This window comes from Podarcis liolepis, assembly GCF_965112155.1.
Source record: "Podarcis liolepis genome assembly, chromosome: 5".
Lineage (NCBI taxonomy): Eukaryota > Metazoa > Chordata > Lepidosauria > Squamata > Lacertidae > Podarcis > Podarcis liolepis.
In genome coordinates this window covers 2,518,498-2,534,545 of record NC_139556.1, presented here as the reverse complement: position 1 = coordinate 2,534,545, position 16,048 = coordinate 2,518,498, and the positions used below count along the sequence as shown (strand labels likewise).

The window sequence follows — 16,048 nt, the reverse complement described above, 5'->3', positions numbered from 1 at the left end:
TCTTCACCAAAAAATGCAAACTGACATGCTGAAGGTATTGATAGACAAGGCAATTTTCTCTCAACCTCAGTCCTTTCCATCAGTCACATGAAAACTGGCCTTCCCTACAGGGTTAGTGGAAAGATTATGGTTGCAGGAGGTCTGGTAGAGGTCACCAGCTCCTCAGTGGGCCAGGCTGAGCCCCTGAGCATCTAAGCTGACTGTCCTTATTACGCAGTTTCCTGTGGCAGCTCAGGACCTTGAGTCCCTTCTGTTTTTGCAGTTCTATGGTTCTAGTTTATTAATCCTTATTTCATATTCTCAGTGTTTGCCAGGTTCCAGTTCTAAGAATGAGATGCTTTATTTAAATTGGCTATTTGTTCCCAAATGTAGGAAAGGTTTTTTCCTCTGGCATGCTTTAATGTTTTGCTCTCAAAACCTAATTTTGATCATTATATTGGAGCTCTCTATTTTTTTCATTACATTGGTACCTCGGGTTAAGAACTTAATTCGTTCTGGAGGTCCGTTCTTAACCTGAAACTGTTCTTAACCTGAAGCACCACTTTAGCTAATGGGGCCTCCTGCTGCTGCTGCGCTGCTGCTGCACGATTTCTGTTCTCATCCTGAAGCAAAGTTCTTAACCTGAGGTACTATTTCTGGGTTAGTGGAGTCTGTAACCTGAAGCGTATGTACCCCGAGGTACCACTGTACTAGCCAAGTCTAAATGCTAGAGTTTCCCTTAGACAATCTATGATTACTTTCTGATGTTAACATTCTGTAACTTTTTAATGGTAGACCATTAAAAAACTATGTTTAACATTTATTCATTCTTTCATCTTTTCCAGGATAGCGACATGCTTGCTTGCCATAACTACTGGCACTGGGCTCTGTATTTTATTGAAAAGGTATGTGGATGCTTCTGTAACTGTATTGAGTCTGCAAGGAAATCCTTTCAATACATTTCATTTGCTGCTGTCCTTTCACCATTCATCCCTTGACTACCCTTACACTTAAGTTCCTTATCTCATTTTAGTTTCTTTAATATATTTGTTTCTCACATTCACACAAAAATTGTTACAGACAGAGAGCATTGGCATTTTCCTTCGTATTGGATACCTGACTTGAAGTTTTCTCATACTTGGGAACAAGTACACTACCGCCTCATATTTTGCACTCTCTCATCACCCCCAACCAGTGCAGGAATGTGATAAATTATTCTTTACAGCTGGGAAACCAGATAGTGATCCCATGGTGAGGTCAAAATATTTGCTGGGGTCTTTAAATTCTTTTCTGCCCTGAATGCTCTGCAGAGTGACAGGGTGCCTCTTGTGTCTGTCTACAGTTAGAGACTTTAATTAGTAAGAAGCAGTGAATTTGATCTCCAGGCCAACTTCCTTCCATTTAAGTGCTCAAAGCAATGTATAATTATTTTATGAACATATAGAACTCATTTGAATACAGTAAAACCAATGGCAACACAGCATGATAACACGTGATAGCCCATTTCTATAGTAAGGTTGTGTCTGCCTGCGAGTCACTTGCAATTATCTTCGCTAAAATCAGCTGAATGGGGTTTTAGAAAATGAAGTGCTTCCATACCATTCTGCAGCACTGCTCAGGCTAAATAGGCATGAACCTTCAGCAGATGCCATGGGAAGCCCCATTAGAACAACACATGAAGGAGCAACTTGTGGGTATGGCTATAGATCATGGTATGGCTTTTCCTCTCCATGGGGAGCTGCACTCCCTTGGGGATAATCTACTCCCAGGAACTGCATTCTGGTGGCAGACAGTACCTTGGGTTGTATACCTCAACACCGAAGCAGCTGTTTCCCTGGGGGCAAAGGGTGGTGACTTTGTAGCCAATGTGCAGTGCCCCCACTCACCAACAAAACGGCATTTTCTCTTACCTGCACATTTAAAACATGTTTCAGTTTGTCAGAAATCTGATACAGTAGTACCTCGGGTTAAGTACTTAATTTGTTCCGGAGGGTCGTTCTTAACCTGAAACTGTTCTTAACCTGAAGCACCACTTTAGCTAATGGGGCCTCCCGCTGCTGCCGCACGATTTCTGTTCTCATCCTGAAGCAAAGTTCTTAACCCGAGGTACTATTTCTGGGATAGCGGAGTCTGTAACCTGAAGCGTATGTAACCCGAGGTACCACTGTAGTCTAATTTATTGATACCAATGCATGGTAATTACAGAAGTTACAATATGATGTTTGCAAATGCATGAATAAAATGAAATCCTCCTTGTTCTTGTAGGGTGACTACGAGGCTGCTTTGACAATTTATGACACTCATGTAAGTATGAGCAGCATACTTAACAGACACGTAAAACCATATTTGTGCCTTTCCTTCTGCTGTATATAGGCTGGCATTTTCACTCCCCATTAAAATAACTATAATTTCAGCACCAGGAAGAACATATTTTCTCAGAACTAAGTCCTGGCTTCAAGGGGAATTACACTCTGGTAGGTGTGTATAGGATTGCAGGCTCATGCTTGATTTTACAACATTAGCCAGATACAACATAAAAGGTGCAGATTTGATAATCCAGCCTACTTTCTTGCAAAATCTGAGCCAATTTGGTACATTTTTTAAAACAGTGTTTTAGCTCAGAATATACATAGCTCTGCTTTACAACCTTGATTTTGTAAGATGAAAGCACAGTCCAAGTGTTTGGGGGGTTGGATAGTTCATCTGCTTTGAACTCTCTTGAGTTTGCACTAAAACGTTGTTTCTGATAGTTGAGATGCACTCTTTTTTCTTCTGAAGTAAATTTGGAAGTATTCTTCATTGTTGCATTAGAAAGGTTTACCCTGGGAGTATGTAACAGAAGGAAATAACTCCTTGTAGAAATTATTGCTCTGGACATTCATTCTGATTGAAAGAAGGTAAACTCAAGGTAGCAACTTACACAGAGGTACAACTGTTGAGTCTCCTCTGTGGGTAGGAAATGTTCTGTCTCGATTGGGAAGGTTAGCTTTCAGGCAGGGATTTCGCAGAATTGCAGGTTCCCTTCAGAGGCTCCTCTGTGGAGAGGAGCCTTGGGCCCACAGAATCCTTTTCATTATTTCATTCATCTCTCACATGAGACTTCCCATTGGCATTGCTATGGCCAGGTCACAATTTGGGCATTAACTGCACTATGGGTTGCTAAAGGAGGTGTGTTGCTGGCACATCCTAGCTTCCTGATCCACATTAGCCTGGCAATCTGAGAAGTAGCTTTTCTATAGTTCTGTGTATGTGAAATAGAAAGCGCCTTGTATCTTTATCAACACCCATGTCTTTCTTCCTATCATAAGCATTTGTTGGGCTATTTCAGTCTTCCAAAGAAACATGTAACTTCTATTAATTCTTTTAATTTTTATATGTGGTTTTGGATCAACAAGAACAGCAAAAGTATGTGGTGCTCTCTCTCTCTCTCCCAATGAGACTTTCTAATCAGTTTTGTGAAAGAACAGTCCCTTATTGAATTAGAAGAACTGGAGATGGAGAAGCAGCAGCAAAAAAGAGTCTGTGTAAAGAGAAGGAGGAGGAGGAGGAGGAGAAGCAAACTCTTCTGACATGGATGGTGCTCAGAGGTTCACAAGGGGATGGAGGAAGTGCAAAGTGCAAGATAGCTGTCTCCTAAAGCACAGTTTAAGGAGAATATTAGAAATCTTAAATCTGGATTGTGAGGCCAATCCAAATTCTGAATGCTTTGCGGTTTACAGATTGCTCCCAGGTGCCAGTTGAGTGGAACCATGCTGGATGTTGTTGACAATTGCTCCATGCTGTATCGGCTTCAGTTAGAAGGTAAAAGAGAAACTCTGAAGAGGCTGTGCTCTTGCCTATTTAGGCTGGCAACAGTTTTCTTTTTATTTTACGTATTTGAATCTCTTTGCTCTACCTTTCACTCCCTTCCCTGGCTAAACAGAAGGACTGAAAAAGAGCTGGCCTGATCAATACTGTGCATGAGCTACTATAGCAAATCTCACAATTTTCTTGGCTACTTTTCTCTGCCCCTCCATCTCTTTTGTTTTGTTTCAATGTATTGGGTACCCAGACCAACTGAACTGGGTTAGAGGCAGCTTCCAGTCAGCAATGACCGAGACATGAATCCATATAGCCAGTAAAGGACCCTCCAGACGTCGCTTTTATTGCATATGCCTAGTGATTTGTGTTCAGGACAGTCATAAGTGAGTCCACTTTCAAGACTTTCGCCTTCAAATCTCTTGGGGCTCCTTCATTTCCAATCCTGCATCGTCCTGTTGAAATCCCATAATTTTGCATACGACAAATATTCTGAGAGTTGTTGTTTTTTGTACTACTTTTGTTTTGTTGTGCTATAGTCCTCCAGACAGCAATAATGTGGAAGCATTGCAGAACAAATTAAAGCAGAATAAATCAGCCACTAATAGAGCATTATTATGTCAAAAACATGTTACAGAATAATCTCAAAATCAAAAAACCACTCTGGAGAAGTCCTAAATGCTTATGTATGAGTATAGACGTTAAAGTACATATAAAAAAGTGTTTTGCACTCAGTGGCTTTGCAGCAAAAGCTATGCATCTTTACTCCAAAGTATGTCCCACTATTTCCAGTGGGGTCTGCTCGGAAGTAAATGTGCATGGCCATTTTTAATATTCTAAGTTGCTTTTTAAAAAACGTGTTAACTTTTCTCCTAGGTCTGAAGGTTGGTGACAGGTGGAAAGCAGTAAACCAGCTGACAAAAAAGCATGCCAAAGATCACATCCTGGTTTTCAATGATGCTCATATTCTGATGTCTTCACTAGGAGCCCAGGACCACAAAACTACTGATGAACTCTTAGCAACTCTTCATGAAGTCACCCAGTAAGCAGCAAACAGTTTTATGAATAGGCATTTTCTTCTTCTTAGCTTTTGCCCCCTTTCAGGGGACTGGGTGGGCACTGAACGCCATGTGAAACCCCCTCCTTAGAATTTCTACTCAATGTAAAGATAGAGCTGCCAGACTTCAAGAAGATGTGCAAAGGGTTGAGGGCAGCCTTGCACCTAACCCCTGCCCAACCTTGCTTCGCACCAGGAGAATCTACAAGGAGATCTTTTTTTGTATTTAGAGCCAAGTGGAGCTGAGTGAGACATGTCTACCCTGTCTATCTCAAATGGGGTGCTTCTCTGCTGCAGGAGGGGAGAGGATTTGGCTGTTACTCTCGTACTTGCTATCAGCGGGTACAAAACAGATGTGTTGGGAAATGGTTAGTTTGCTTATTTTAGATGTAAAGCCCAGAAATACCATGAAAGCTCAGCCCAAGCACAGGAAGGAAAAAAATAAGCACAATACAGTAAGATGTCATCTAAATTATGGAAATTTCTCTATTGCCCAATTTAATGCTAAGCCCTAGCAGGCAAGTAATGCAGTTCTCTCAGAAAGGCACTCAGGCTATGCAGTGGGAGGAAGACCCACGTTGAGGGGTAGAGCAGCCTCCCTTACATTGTGCCCTTGCTATCTGAACCCAGAACAGAGATTCAAAAGTGATAGCTTGTTGCGGCTTGAAGATGCTCTAAGGTTTACTGTAGTGTCCGGGGCGGACTTTGGTAATCTTCTGTAATATGGTGCCCTGTGCAAGGCCAAAATTTGGTGCCCCCAAATGGAACTTCTGTTATTGATCTTCTCAGTTTTGCACCCCCTGTGCTGGGGAACCCCCCGCACCACCCTGAATCCAGCACTGGTGGCAGAAGCATTTGTGGGCCAGAGCCATTTAATCAGATACATAAAATTATCAGCAAGATGGGTAAATAATGAATACCTGGTCATGGTGGAGAAAATAATTGTGCCTTTCAAAAACAAACAAACACAATGAGGCCAAAATTCCAAGCAATGCAAGAGTCAATGCTGTGCAATCTCAGCAAAACGGGATACGAAATATGAACAAATGAGTAAAATGCAGTCAACATGGGTGTGACCTGGTCCCCAACTAGCCACTGGTGATAAATAGCCATTGCAAGATGGCTAGTGTAAATAAGTGAGCAAGTCAAAGCATTCCAGTACTATTGTGGAACTAAACAAGAACCATAGCATTACGGGCTTAATCATCTGTGCATCTTCTGTGGTAATATATATCATTGTCTGCCAACAATGTCCCTCCAGAAGGCCAAGCAGGTTGATCTGTATATGACGATAGACAGACGCAGTTGAGATACTTGGAAATCTGCCTGGGAAGCATTTCTTTCTCCCACAACATATTGTAGCAGACCTTAAAGTTAATTTTGAAAAGTTTCAGAGGAAGACCACTTGGGAATTGAAATTGATTAGCAAATTAGATACTGTGGCATTTTGTCCCATAAGTCCAGGGAATGGCTGGAGCTTCCCAGCATCTCATTATCTTCCATGTGTCCCAAGCGTGTGTCTCCGTGCGATGCTTTTAAGATGTTGTCTGTGCACACCACACCATACTGAAGTGTTAATTAGGTATTATTTTGTCAAACAAAATGAGTGTTGCTTAACAGCTGTATATAATCTGCTTAAAGATATAAACTGATGCATCAGGTTGGTGGTGTACGACCATCCAGGTAAAATAAAGCAGCCTAGTTACAACACAATTCCTACAGTAATTACGGTATATTCTGGACCGTTTTGTTAAATAGGTGTTCAGTTTTCTGCCAGAGTTCTGAGTATCTGGATGTGCAAATTCACCAACAACTTACTGGTTTATAAATATTTTGATCTACTTTTTTCGCTTCTCCCTCTCTTTCTCTTCTCCAGGGCACCTGATGAAGACCATGAGCTAAACTTAGTTCCAAAATTAGGGCTGCCTCTTTTGAAAGCATTTGTAGAGTTTGATAATGGCAATTATGACAAGGCAGTGGAATTACTGTATCCCATTCGCTACCAAATTGTCGAAATAGGAGGGAGCAATGCTCAGGTGAGGGAATTTTTTTAATGCTCAGTTTGTTGACTGTTCTGTTCATTGTTGGTGGAGTGACATTAAAGCATGAAGAATGGAGGCCAGAGTCGTATCATCAGGAGTGGGTGAGGGCACAGTGAAGGCATAGCTTCAGCTTTGAAAACAAGTTCTAAAAAGAGTCATTGTATTGGGGTTAATTGAGTACTCCATGGCAGAACTGTTCTGTGATCTTGCTCCATAGATGCCCAGAGCTTGACAGCTTGCGCTCCCCCTAGCTAAAGGTGTGTTTTCCTGCTAGAAGCTGCTCCCATTCTGCTTCATAGTCTCTCTGTAACTCTACAAATGTAGACATAATAAGCAACCATTCTTTCACGCTGGTTGAAAGACGATCACTGAGGGCAAATGCTGCCACTCTCTGAATGCTATGAAAAGGCAGTTATTAAGCCGCTTCTTAAAAAGCATCTTTGGACCTGGTCAACATGGCCCAGTCTCTAATCTTCCATTCTTGTGCAAGGTGATTGAGCAAGAGGGTTTTTCAAGGGTTTCCAGTGTTTTAGAGAGTATTTTCAGGCTTTTTCAATGGTGTTCCCAATATACATGATTTCACATGTGATGCCTTGGAACATAACCCCTGCATCAATGAGCAGTTGCCTGAATGATGCATTTGGAGTGTTTGAGTATCTGAAGCGTTTTGCACTGCTTGCTCTCCTGAGCCATCTGGCGAACTGAGCCAGCACTTACCTGTTTCGCAGCTTACACCCATATACCAAATATAATAGATAGTTGATATGCAGTCCGATCTTCCCCAACAATTCCCGTCTTACTCTCTTTCCCTGTGATCAGTAGCAACAGGTATCGCGTGCACTTCCTTGACCCCGCGCAATGTCAGCATGCAATGAATGCATTCCCCATGGAGTGTGCACATGACGTAAGCACACCCTGCTGGGTGCATGCATGATGTCAGTATATCCCGCAGTGTGGTCATGCCGTGCATGCATGCCCCATAGTGTGCTGACATCACCATGGGGGAGGCTGGTGTGTTGCTCAGATGCCCCATGGTGTGTGCATCTGGCCGTTGTGGAACTTTGTGAAGAGTGTCCCCTTCATTGAAAATTTTGAGGGGCCCCTCCTACTTGGCGTGCCTGACAGGTACTATATAACAGAAGCAAATTGGTATTGTCTGGTATTCATTGATGGCAAAATGAGCCCTTGGTTGCCTTTGTTAAATCACTTTACCAGCAATTTACTCAGGGAATTTGGGCTGCAATATTAATTTACTGTTCCATGTGGTATTTAAAGGAACTAACAGGCAAGTGAACACAAAAACAGTAGCAAATACAAACTATAGTTATGGATAAACGGTTAGCAATTGGGATTTCTCTCCCAATGCCAATCCTGTTGGTATTAAAGGGTTAAGAAGCTCTAATCAGGACGCTCTAATCACTGAGCAGCTGGAGGTCGTTAAGCTTCCAGGAATGTGAGTTTGTATAAATAGTCAACTCACTCCTGTGTTTGCTCCTCCTTCCCCTTCCCCTTTCTTAAGGGGCGTGTTTCCTGAAATGTGTGATTCTTCACCAGGGTTTTTTGTTTTGTGTAAATAAACCTTTTATTTGAGTTCCAAACCGCTTGCTCCAAGATTCCTTTATTGAAAAGATGCTGACTCTCCAGCCCTTCTTGAGCCGCTGTGCGAAATGCTCTGCTGTAATGGGACATTGTGGCATCGGAAGCGCACTGGACATTTGATAAGCATTAAACTAATTAAAGTTTAATGGGACAGGTTATGGTTGTTTGTACGCCAAGAAGGAGATAAGGAGTGCAGTTAAGAGTGATTTATGCAAGGACTGGAGCGAAGACAGAAGCGGTTGCCGACAATGAAAGCCTTCAAAGCAGCTTGAGTCCTGCAACGTGCCTAGGAAAAGTTTTAAAGAGGCACTGCGCAGTTTGTACTCGCTGGAAGACGTCTTATTCCTCGAGGAGCCACCTCAGCAGCTGGGAGACGGTCTACAGGTCTGTGAGTATCGTTCCTAAGCCCCAGGGAGGATGGCAGAGTCCCAGGAAAGTTTTACTGTCCCATTTACGCGACTCAATGGGAAAAATTGGCAAGATTGGAAGGCTAGAGTAAGGGTTTGGTTGCAAGCAAGAGAGTTGTGGAGTTGTACTGAAGCACCGCCTTTACAGGCAGCTGCAGACGCGTCTGCAGAAGACAAAGCAGCAGCGGCAGCTTCTCAGAAACGCGACAGGAAAGCCCGAGGTCTACTAGTTTTGGCAGTGGGACCAGAGCAAATGCCTTATGTTTCTGAGTTAAAGAACACGCATGAGGTCTGGACGGTTCTGCAGCGGTTAAATTCCAGAAACACTGCGGGGGCCAAGATCCATGCTACAAGATGTTTGTTTGATTTACGTCTCCAACCGGGAGCGTGTGTGAAAGAACATATTGCCAAAATGGTGTCTGCCTTTAATCAACTAAGTCAGCTGGGCATTCCTTTCTCTATGGAGCAGCAGTCATACATATTGTTGTCTTCTCTTGATAAAAGCTATGAGACTCTAGCTTTAACTTTGGAAGCTATGCCTTCAACTGAATTAACCCTTGAATACATTTCTTCTCGACTTGCTGATGAACAGGATAAAAGGCAAAGAGAAAGAGGTTTGTCTTCAAAGGGGAGTTATGCTGTGCCTAAGAGTGGGGATGCTGAGTTTGAGAACACAGTAAATGCTTTTGCAGCTAGACACTGTTTTCGCTGTGGTTCCTCTTCCCATTTAATCAGGAATTGTACACGTGAACCTGGTCAAGACAGCACCAAGGCCGTTACCCCTAGTTACCAGACAAGGAGTTCCAGGGGACGTCGAAGAAGAGGAGGAGGTCGTGGCTACTCCCACAGCACACAGCACATGGCTTCAGCAATGGCGTTGATGCAAGGGCGTGGCCAAGGCAGAAATCTACGCTGGTTGATCAACAGTGGTGCATCTCACCACCTGGTGGCGCCATCTAGTGTCCGTTTGCAGAATTGCAGACATTTGCAAACCCTTAAAGTTGTGACAATGGCAGATTCAACTAAACGTTCCTTAGAGACCGTAGGCACAGTGTTTTTGAAGTGTTTGCAAACAGAAATTGATGCCTATGTGCTAAAGGGAATGAAGGGGTGTATTTTGTCTGTGTCAGAACTTGATAGAAATGGGTTTAAAACTGTGTTTGAAAATGGGGTTTGCACTATTTCAAAGAATAACGTGTCTCTTTTGCAGGTGGAATGCAGAAATGGGTTATATTATTTTGAGACAAGTCCAGATGAAGTTGAACAGGTTCATGCTGGTTGTGTGAACTCGCCTACCCATAATTATTGTGTTCATTTATGGCATCGCCGTTTGGGACATATTAATTTTCAGTATGTTAAAAGGCAACCTGGATTATCAGAAGGGTGCAAATTGAACAAATGTACTAAGTATTTGGATTGTACTGCATGCAAAAGGGCGAAGGTTCATAGATGCAGCTATCCCAGTTCAAATAGGAAATCTGACAAAGTATTCCAACTTGTGCATATGGACCTATGTGGCCCAATGCCTGTTGCTAGCATGGGAGGTTCGAGGTATGCACTGTGTCTCTCAGATGACAAAACAAAGGTTACATGGTTTTTTCCTCTCAAAACAAAAGCAGATACTGCAGAAACAGTTAAAAATTGGGTTCATGCAGTAGAACTTGAATTCGGTACTAGAGTACTTGCTTTTCAAACAGACAGAGGGTCAGAATTTACCGGGTCTGTGTTGCAGAATTTCTTTAAGAAAAAGGGAATTAAGCATCGTCTGTCTACACCTTATTCCCCCCAAGAAGGAGGCGTGGCCGAACGTAAAAACAGGGTTCTGCAAGAGTTGGCAAACTCTATGTTGTTTGATGCTAAACTTCCTCAAAGTTACTGGGCGGAAGCCTGGAAAACGGCTACTCATGTTCTGAACCGAGTATATAATTCGGTAATTGATACTACGCCATATTTTGCTTTATATGGGAAGAAGCCCAAAGTTAATTACTTTCGGGTGTTTGGATCTCAAGCCTATGTACTTATCCCAAAAGCGTTAAGGAAAAAGGGAAGTCCAAGGGCTAGGAAACTCATCTTTTGTGGGTACGAACCACATGCCAAATCTTGGAGGTTCGTGAACCCAGATGGGGATACTACAAGAGTGGTCCTCAGTAGGAGCGCTGAATTTTGTGAGCAATCCGGATGGACTCACTTACATGCTAACCCTGACATTTTGAGAGATGATTTAGGCATATATGCTGAGAAAGAAAGTCCAGAGGGTGATGAGCCAGAAGGAGATGGTGCACATGGTCCAGATGCAGATTCTGACCAGGCACAAGGTTCTTCTCCTAAGGTAGAAAAGCCAGAATCTAAGAGTGTTCCAACATCGCCAGTCAGTAGGCCTAGCAGACAGCAAAAGCGAAGCAGGTCGCCTGCAACACCAAGCCCAAGGGAGGTATCTAAACGGAGGTCTTTATCCCTAGAGGCACGTCCAGACATAAAGTCTGAGACAGATTCTGACAGCCAACGGTCAGAGGGGGCACAAGAGGAGCAACTGCGCAGATCAAAACGTGCCACAAAGGGCAAGCCGCCAGAGCGGTTTAAGGTGACAAGTGTATATGTAAATATGGCACAGTGTGAGCCAGATAGCTATGTAGAGGTACAACAGCTTCCAAGCTCAGAAGCCGCAAAGTGGCAGGAAGCAATGGAAAAAGAGATGGCTTCAATGAAGTCTCTCGGTGTGTTTACAAGTACAGAGCTTCCAAAAGGCCAACAAGCTGTAGGTTGTCGATGGGTATATCGTTTAAAGCCCACAACTACTGAGGAGTTGCAATATAAAGCCCGACTAGTTGCAAAAGGGTTTTCACAGCGCAAAGGAGTTCACTATTCTCAAATTTATGCCCCTACTTCAAGATCGGAGTCATTAAGAATGCTTTTAGCCTCTTCAGCTAAGAAGGGAAATAAGCTGTTTCATTTTGATGTCAATGTGGCTTATTTAAATGCAGACTTACAGGAGGAAGTCTATATGACGCCACCACCAGGTTTTGAAGGAGACAAGCCAAACCAGGTCTGGCGCCTACACAAATCCATTTATGGGTTGAAACAGTCCGCCCGTAATTGGAATTCCTGCTTAAACGATGCTCTAGAGAGCATGGGGTTCAGAAAGAGCGCAGCAGATGCGTGTCTTTATCTAAAAGGCTCGGGATGTGAACAAGAAGCAGTCTTGATATTTGTTGACGATTTATTATACAGTGGAAAGGACGATAAACTTGCACAACAATTTGCCACAAAGCTTGGAGAAAAGTTTCAGATAAAATCACTAGGCAATGTATCTGTTTATCTAGGAGTTAAAATTCAGCAAGATGAAGATGGGAACTATTGGCTCAGCCAAGAAGCTAAGATCCAGCAGTTGCTGGAAAGGTTTAAAATGGACAACTGTGCTGGTGTTAAAACCCCAATGGAGTTAAGTTACACAAAGGATGCTCAAGCTGAGCAACAGACAGAGTTCTGTAATCCCGGGGTTTACCAGTCAGCGATAGGCAGTCTACTCCACATTGCACAGTGGACTCGGCCCGATATAACATATGCTGTCAACATGCTGTGTAGACAAGCTGAAAAACCATCAATGCATGCTTGGCAAGGAGTAAAAAGAGTTTTAAGGTATCTCCAAACTACCAAAAGGTTTCGCTTAAAACTATCAGCAGAGGGCAGCACACAACTCAAATGTTGGGCTGACAGCAGTTGGGCAGATGCTGGACCAGATAGAAAATCAGTGTCAGGAATGGCGATAAAATTTGGAAATGCACTAATTGGTTGGAGATCAAGAAAACAATCACTTATAGCTTTAAGTTCAACTGAATCTGAGTTCAATGCATTATCAGATGTATGTAGAGAACTGGAATTTTATAAGCAACTGGTACAAGAATTGTTTGGAGAATGTTCCCTACCTATCAGAGTGTGGGAAGACAATCAACCTTGTATTAAACTAGCTAAATCAGGTCAATTCAAGGCACACACAAAACATTTGGATATCCGTTATCAAAATGTATGCCAAAGTGTAAAACAAGGTTTAATTGAACTAAAGTATTGTCCAAGCCAAGAAAATCTCGCAGATGGTTTTACAAAAGCTTTGAGTCCGCAATCTCATAAATGTTTCTGTTCAGGTTTAAATTTGAATTAAGGTTGGTACAGCTCAGTGTTACGAGCGAGAGGGGGTGTTGGTATTAAAGGGTTAAGAAGCTCTAATCAGGACGCTCTAATCACTGAGCAGCTGGAGGTCGTTAAGCTTCCAGGAATGTGAGTTTGTATAAATAGTCAACTCACTCGTGTGTTTGTCCCCCTTTTTCCCCCTTTCCCCTTTCTTAAGGGGCGTGTTTGCTGAAATGTGTGATTCTTCACCAGGGTTTTTTGTTTTGTGTAAATAAACCTTTTATTTGAGTTCCAAACCGCTTGCTCCAAGATTCCTTTATTGAAAAGATGCTGACTCTCCAGCCCTTCTTGAGCCGCTGTGCGAAATGCTCTGCTGTAATGGGACATTGTGGCATCGGAAGCGCACTGGACATTTGATAAGCATTAAACTAATTAAACTTATAACTTATCTTGTGCTGTTATCTTTTTTCCAGAGAGATATTTTTGCCCAGTTACTGATTCATGCTGCTTTGAAATGTAAATCTAAAGCTAACCAAAAACTTGCTAGGTAAGTGCCACCTTCTGAAAAATACAAATTTCTGATTATTACTTGAATTAAGCATTTGGATGTATTCATAAATGTGAGTGGTGGGTGGCAATGGCCAATGAAGGGAGGAAGGATGGAATCTGCCCAGCTGAAGCAATTTTGTTCTATTGAAACTACGGCAGCCCTACCTGTTTATATCCCCTTAGGGGGAATGTTAATGTTCTGCTTATGTTAGCCATCAGCTGCAGACTTCTGCTATTGATCTAATAACTATACAGCAACACAGAATTGAGGGTCAGAGTAGGTTTAAATCAGGGGTCGACAACGTGCGGCCCATGAGCCAGATCCAGCCCACGAAGACCATTTTACTGACCCACAAGCTGCCCGCTCATGCTCAAGTCCTCTGCATGCTGTGCTAAACCAACGCAGGGACTCGCCGAGCGGCACCGGAAATCACATCTGCACACAGGCAGATACCAGAAATCACTTCTGCACATGCCCAGGTGCCGAAAATCACTTCTGCGCAGGCGCGATTTTTGGCATCTGGGCATGCTCAGAAGTGATTTCTGGTGCCACAGACATGCGCAGATGCGATTTCCGGTGTAGCACTGCGCTGGTCCGGCCCACAGACAATCTCCATGGGAGTGATCCGGCCCATGGCTGGTAAGCCTTGCTGACCCCTGGTTTAAATGGTGGTTTGACTGGTGCTTTTAAAATGTCACAAGGAGTAAAGCACAGTTGCATTCTGGCTTCTACTCTCTTTAACTTTTATAGTAATGATTTGGTGCCTTATTTAGCCAATGCAAACTCCCCCTCTCCAGTAATATTAGGAAGAGAAAGATCTCCATATTTATGTATGAAAATGATTTAGTGATCCTCTCTCTTCCCAACTGGGTCTCAAAAATCTCTTGGAGGTGTTCAACATTTACTGTAAACGGGAAGGTCTGTCTATAAATTACTCCAGGATTGTGGTTTTTGGCAGGCACAATCCTAGTTACAGATGGGGCTTGGATCAGCAGTCTGTAGAGGAAACTTCTTCATTTAGATATCTGGGTGTACTCTGCAATGAAGCTCAAAGCACAGAAAACCACCGGGGCATTGACAAAGTTCTGTTACAGGAAGGGAGGGAAGCGGATAGAACCAGCCTCCCAGGCACCAGGCTGGTGAAAGCTGCTCTCCATATGCTTATCCTGTAAGAAAACAAAACTCAGCCCCCTTTCTCCTTTTTTAAAAGTCTGCCATGGACTTTTTTATCATGCCCTTCTAGGCCGTTCAACACATTTCCATTGTGTTGTGTTTTTCTCTCCCTTCTGGATGATATATATGGAGATATGTTTCCAGCAGGAAACTAGGAAGAGTGCTCTGGTTCACACCTTTGGTTCCAACTTGCTCCATTGCCCATAGTCTCTCGGGTATTCCAGGGAGGGTTTTCTCCCCATCCGGCATAGGCTAGGTCCACTACTCAGTCCTGGCACCCAACAGAACTAGTAAGTTTTGAGCTCGCTGACTCAATAGACTGTTGTCTGATAGGGCTGGCTGTCCCCTGACTTGCCGGGAGAGAAGCACTTTGAGTGGGGAGGAAGCATCACTGTGAGCCATTTTAAACACTCCAAAAAAGAAGCAGAAGAGGAAACATTGAGTGGTCTGCGCTTCCTCCCTTCTCACCACGTTCCACTCAAAGCAGAGAAATGTAGATCTTGTACATGACGTTCTGACAACACACATTTCTCTCTTTTCAAAGAGACTTGGAAAGGAGAAGCTAAGCATTATATTTCGCTCACACTTTATCTCGCCCTGCTTTTCTGGAACATTAAAAGTGGTTCTGTGTCACATACCCTCAAGAACCCATTTTGTCATGATTGCTATAATATTACAATTGCAAAATACCGTATTTTTCGCCCTATAGGACGCACCGGCCCATAGGACGCACCAAGTTTTTTGGGGGGGAAATCAAGGGGAAAAAATTATTTCCCCCCCAGGTTTGCGCAGCCATCCCCAAGCTAGAAGAGAGAGACAGAGCGCTCCATCTCCCTCTTCTGCCTTCAGGGACAGCATCTCTAGCCTCCGTGGGGCAGCGGCTTGCCCCGCTGTCCCCCAGCTTATGGGGCTGGCGATGGGGAGAAGCAAGCTTGCTTCTCCCCCCCCCCCGCCAGCCTCCAGATCAGGTCCGGGAATAGCGGGGTGGCGGCGCTCCGCCTCCCCGCTATCCCCCGAGCTTGTGGGGCTGGCGGGGGGGGGAGAAGCAAGCTTGCTCCCCTCCAGCCTTCAGATCAGGTCAGGGAATAGCGGGGTGGCGGCGCTGCGCCTCCCTGCTATCCCCCGAGCTTATGGGCTGCAGGCTGCTGCCTGCAAGCCTTGCGACCCCGCAGGACCTCGCGCCGGGATCCGGGGGGTGGCACGGATCTGCAGGAAGCCCTGGAGCGCAGGCAGCTCCGCGCCACCCTCCGGAGCTCCGCGCAGCTTCGCGCCGGGATCGGGAGGGTGGCGCGGAGCTGTAAGAAGCCCTGGAGCACAG

The 16,048-nt window shown here is 43.9% G+C and overlaps 1 protein-coding gene across 5 annotated transcripts in view; it reads left to right on the top strand.

The window, feature by feature from the left end:
- TTC38 (tetratricopeptide repeat domain 38) overlaps positions 1 to 16,048 on the top strand; it is a 256,120-nt gene that overhangs the window by 73,282 nt on the left and 166,790 nt on the right. For all 5 annotated transcript variants that reach the window (XM_083503399.1, XM_083503400.1, XM_083503401.1 and 2 more), the window contains 6 exons: positions 825 to 884; positions 2,245 to 2,283; positions 3,699 to 3,780; positions 4,654 to 4,819; positions 6,711 to 6,870; positions 13,481 to 13,554. In XM_083503399.1, coding sequence (XP_083359525.1) covers positions 825 to 884; positions 2,245 to 2,283; positions 3,699 to 3,780; positions 4,654 to 4,819; positions 6,711 to 6,870; positions 13,481 to 13,554 — 581 coding nt within the window. The remainder of the gene's footprint in view (positions 1 to 824; positions 885 to 2,244; positions 2,284 to 3,698; positions 3,781 to 4,653; positions 4,820 to 6,710; positions 6,871 to 13,480; positions 13,555 to 16,048) is intronic.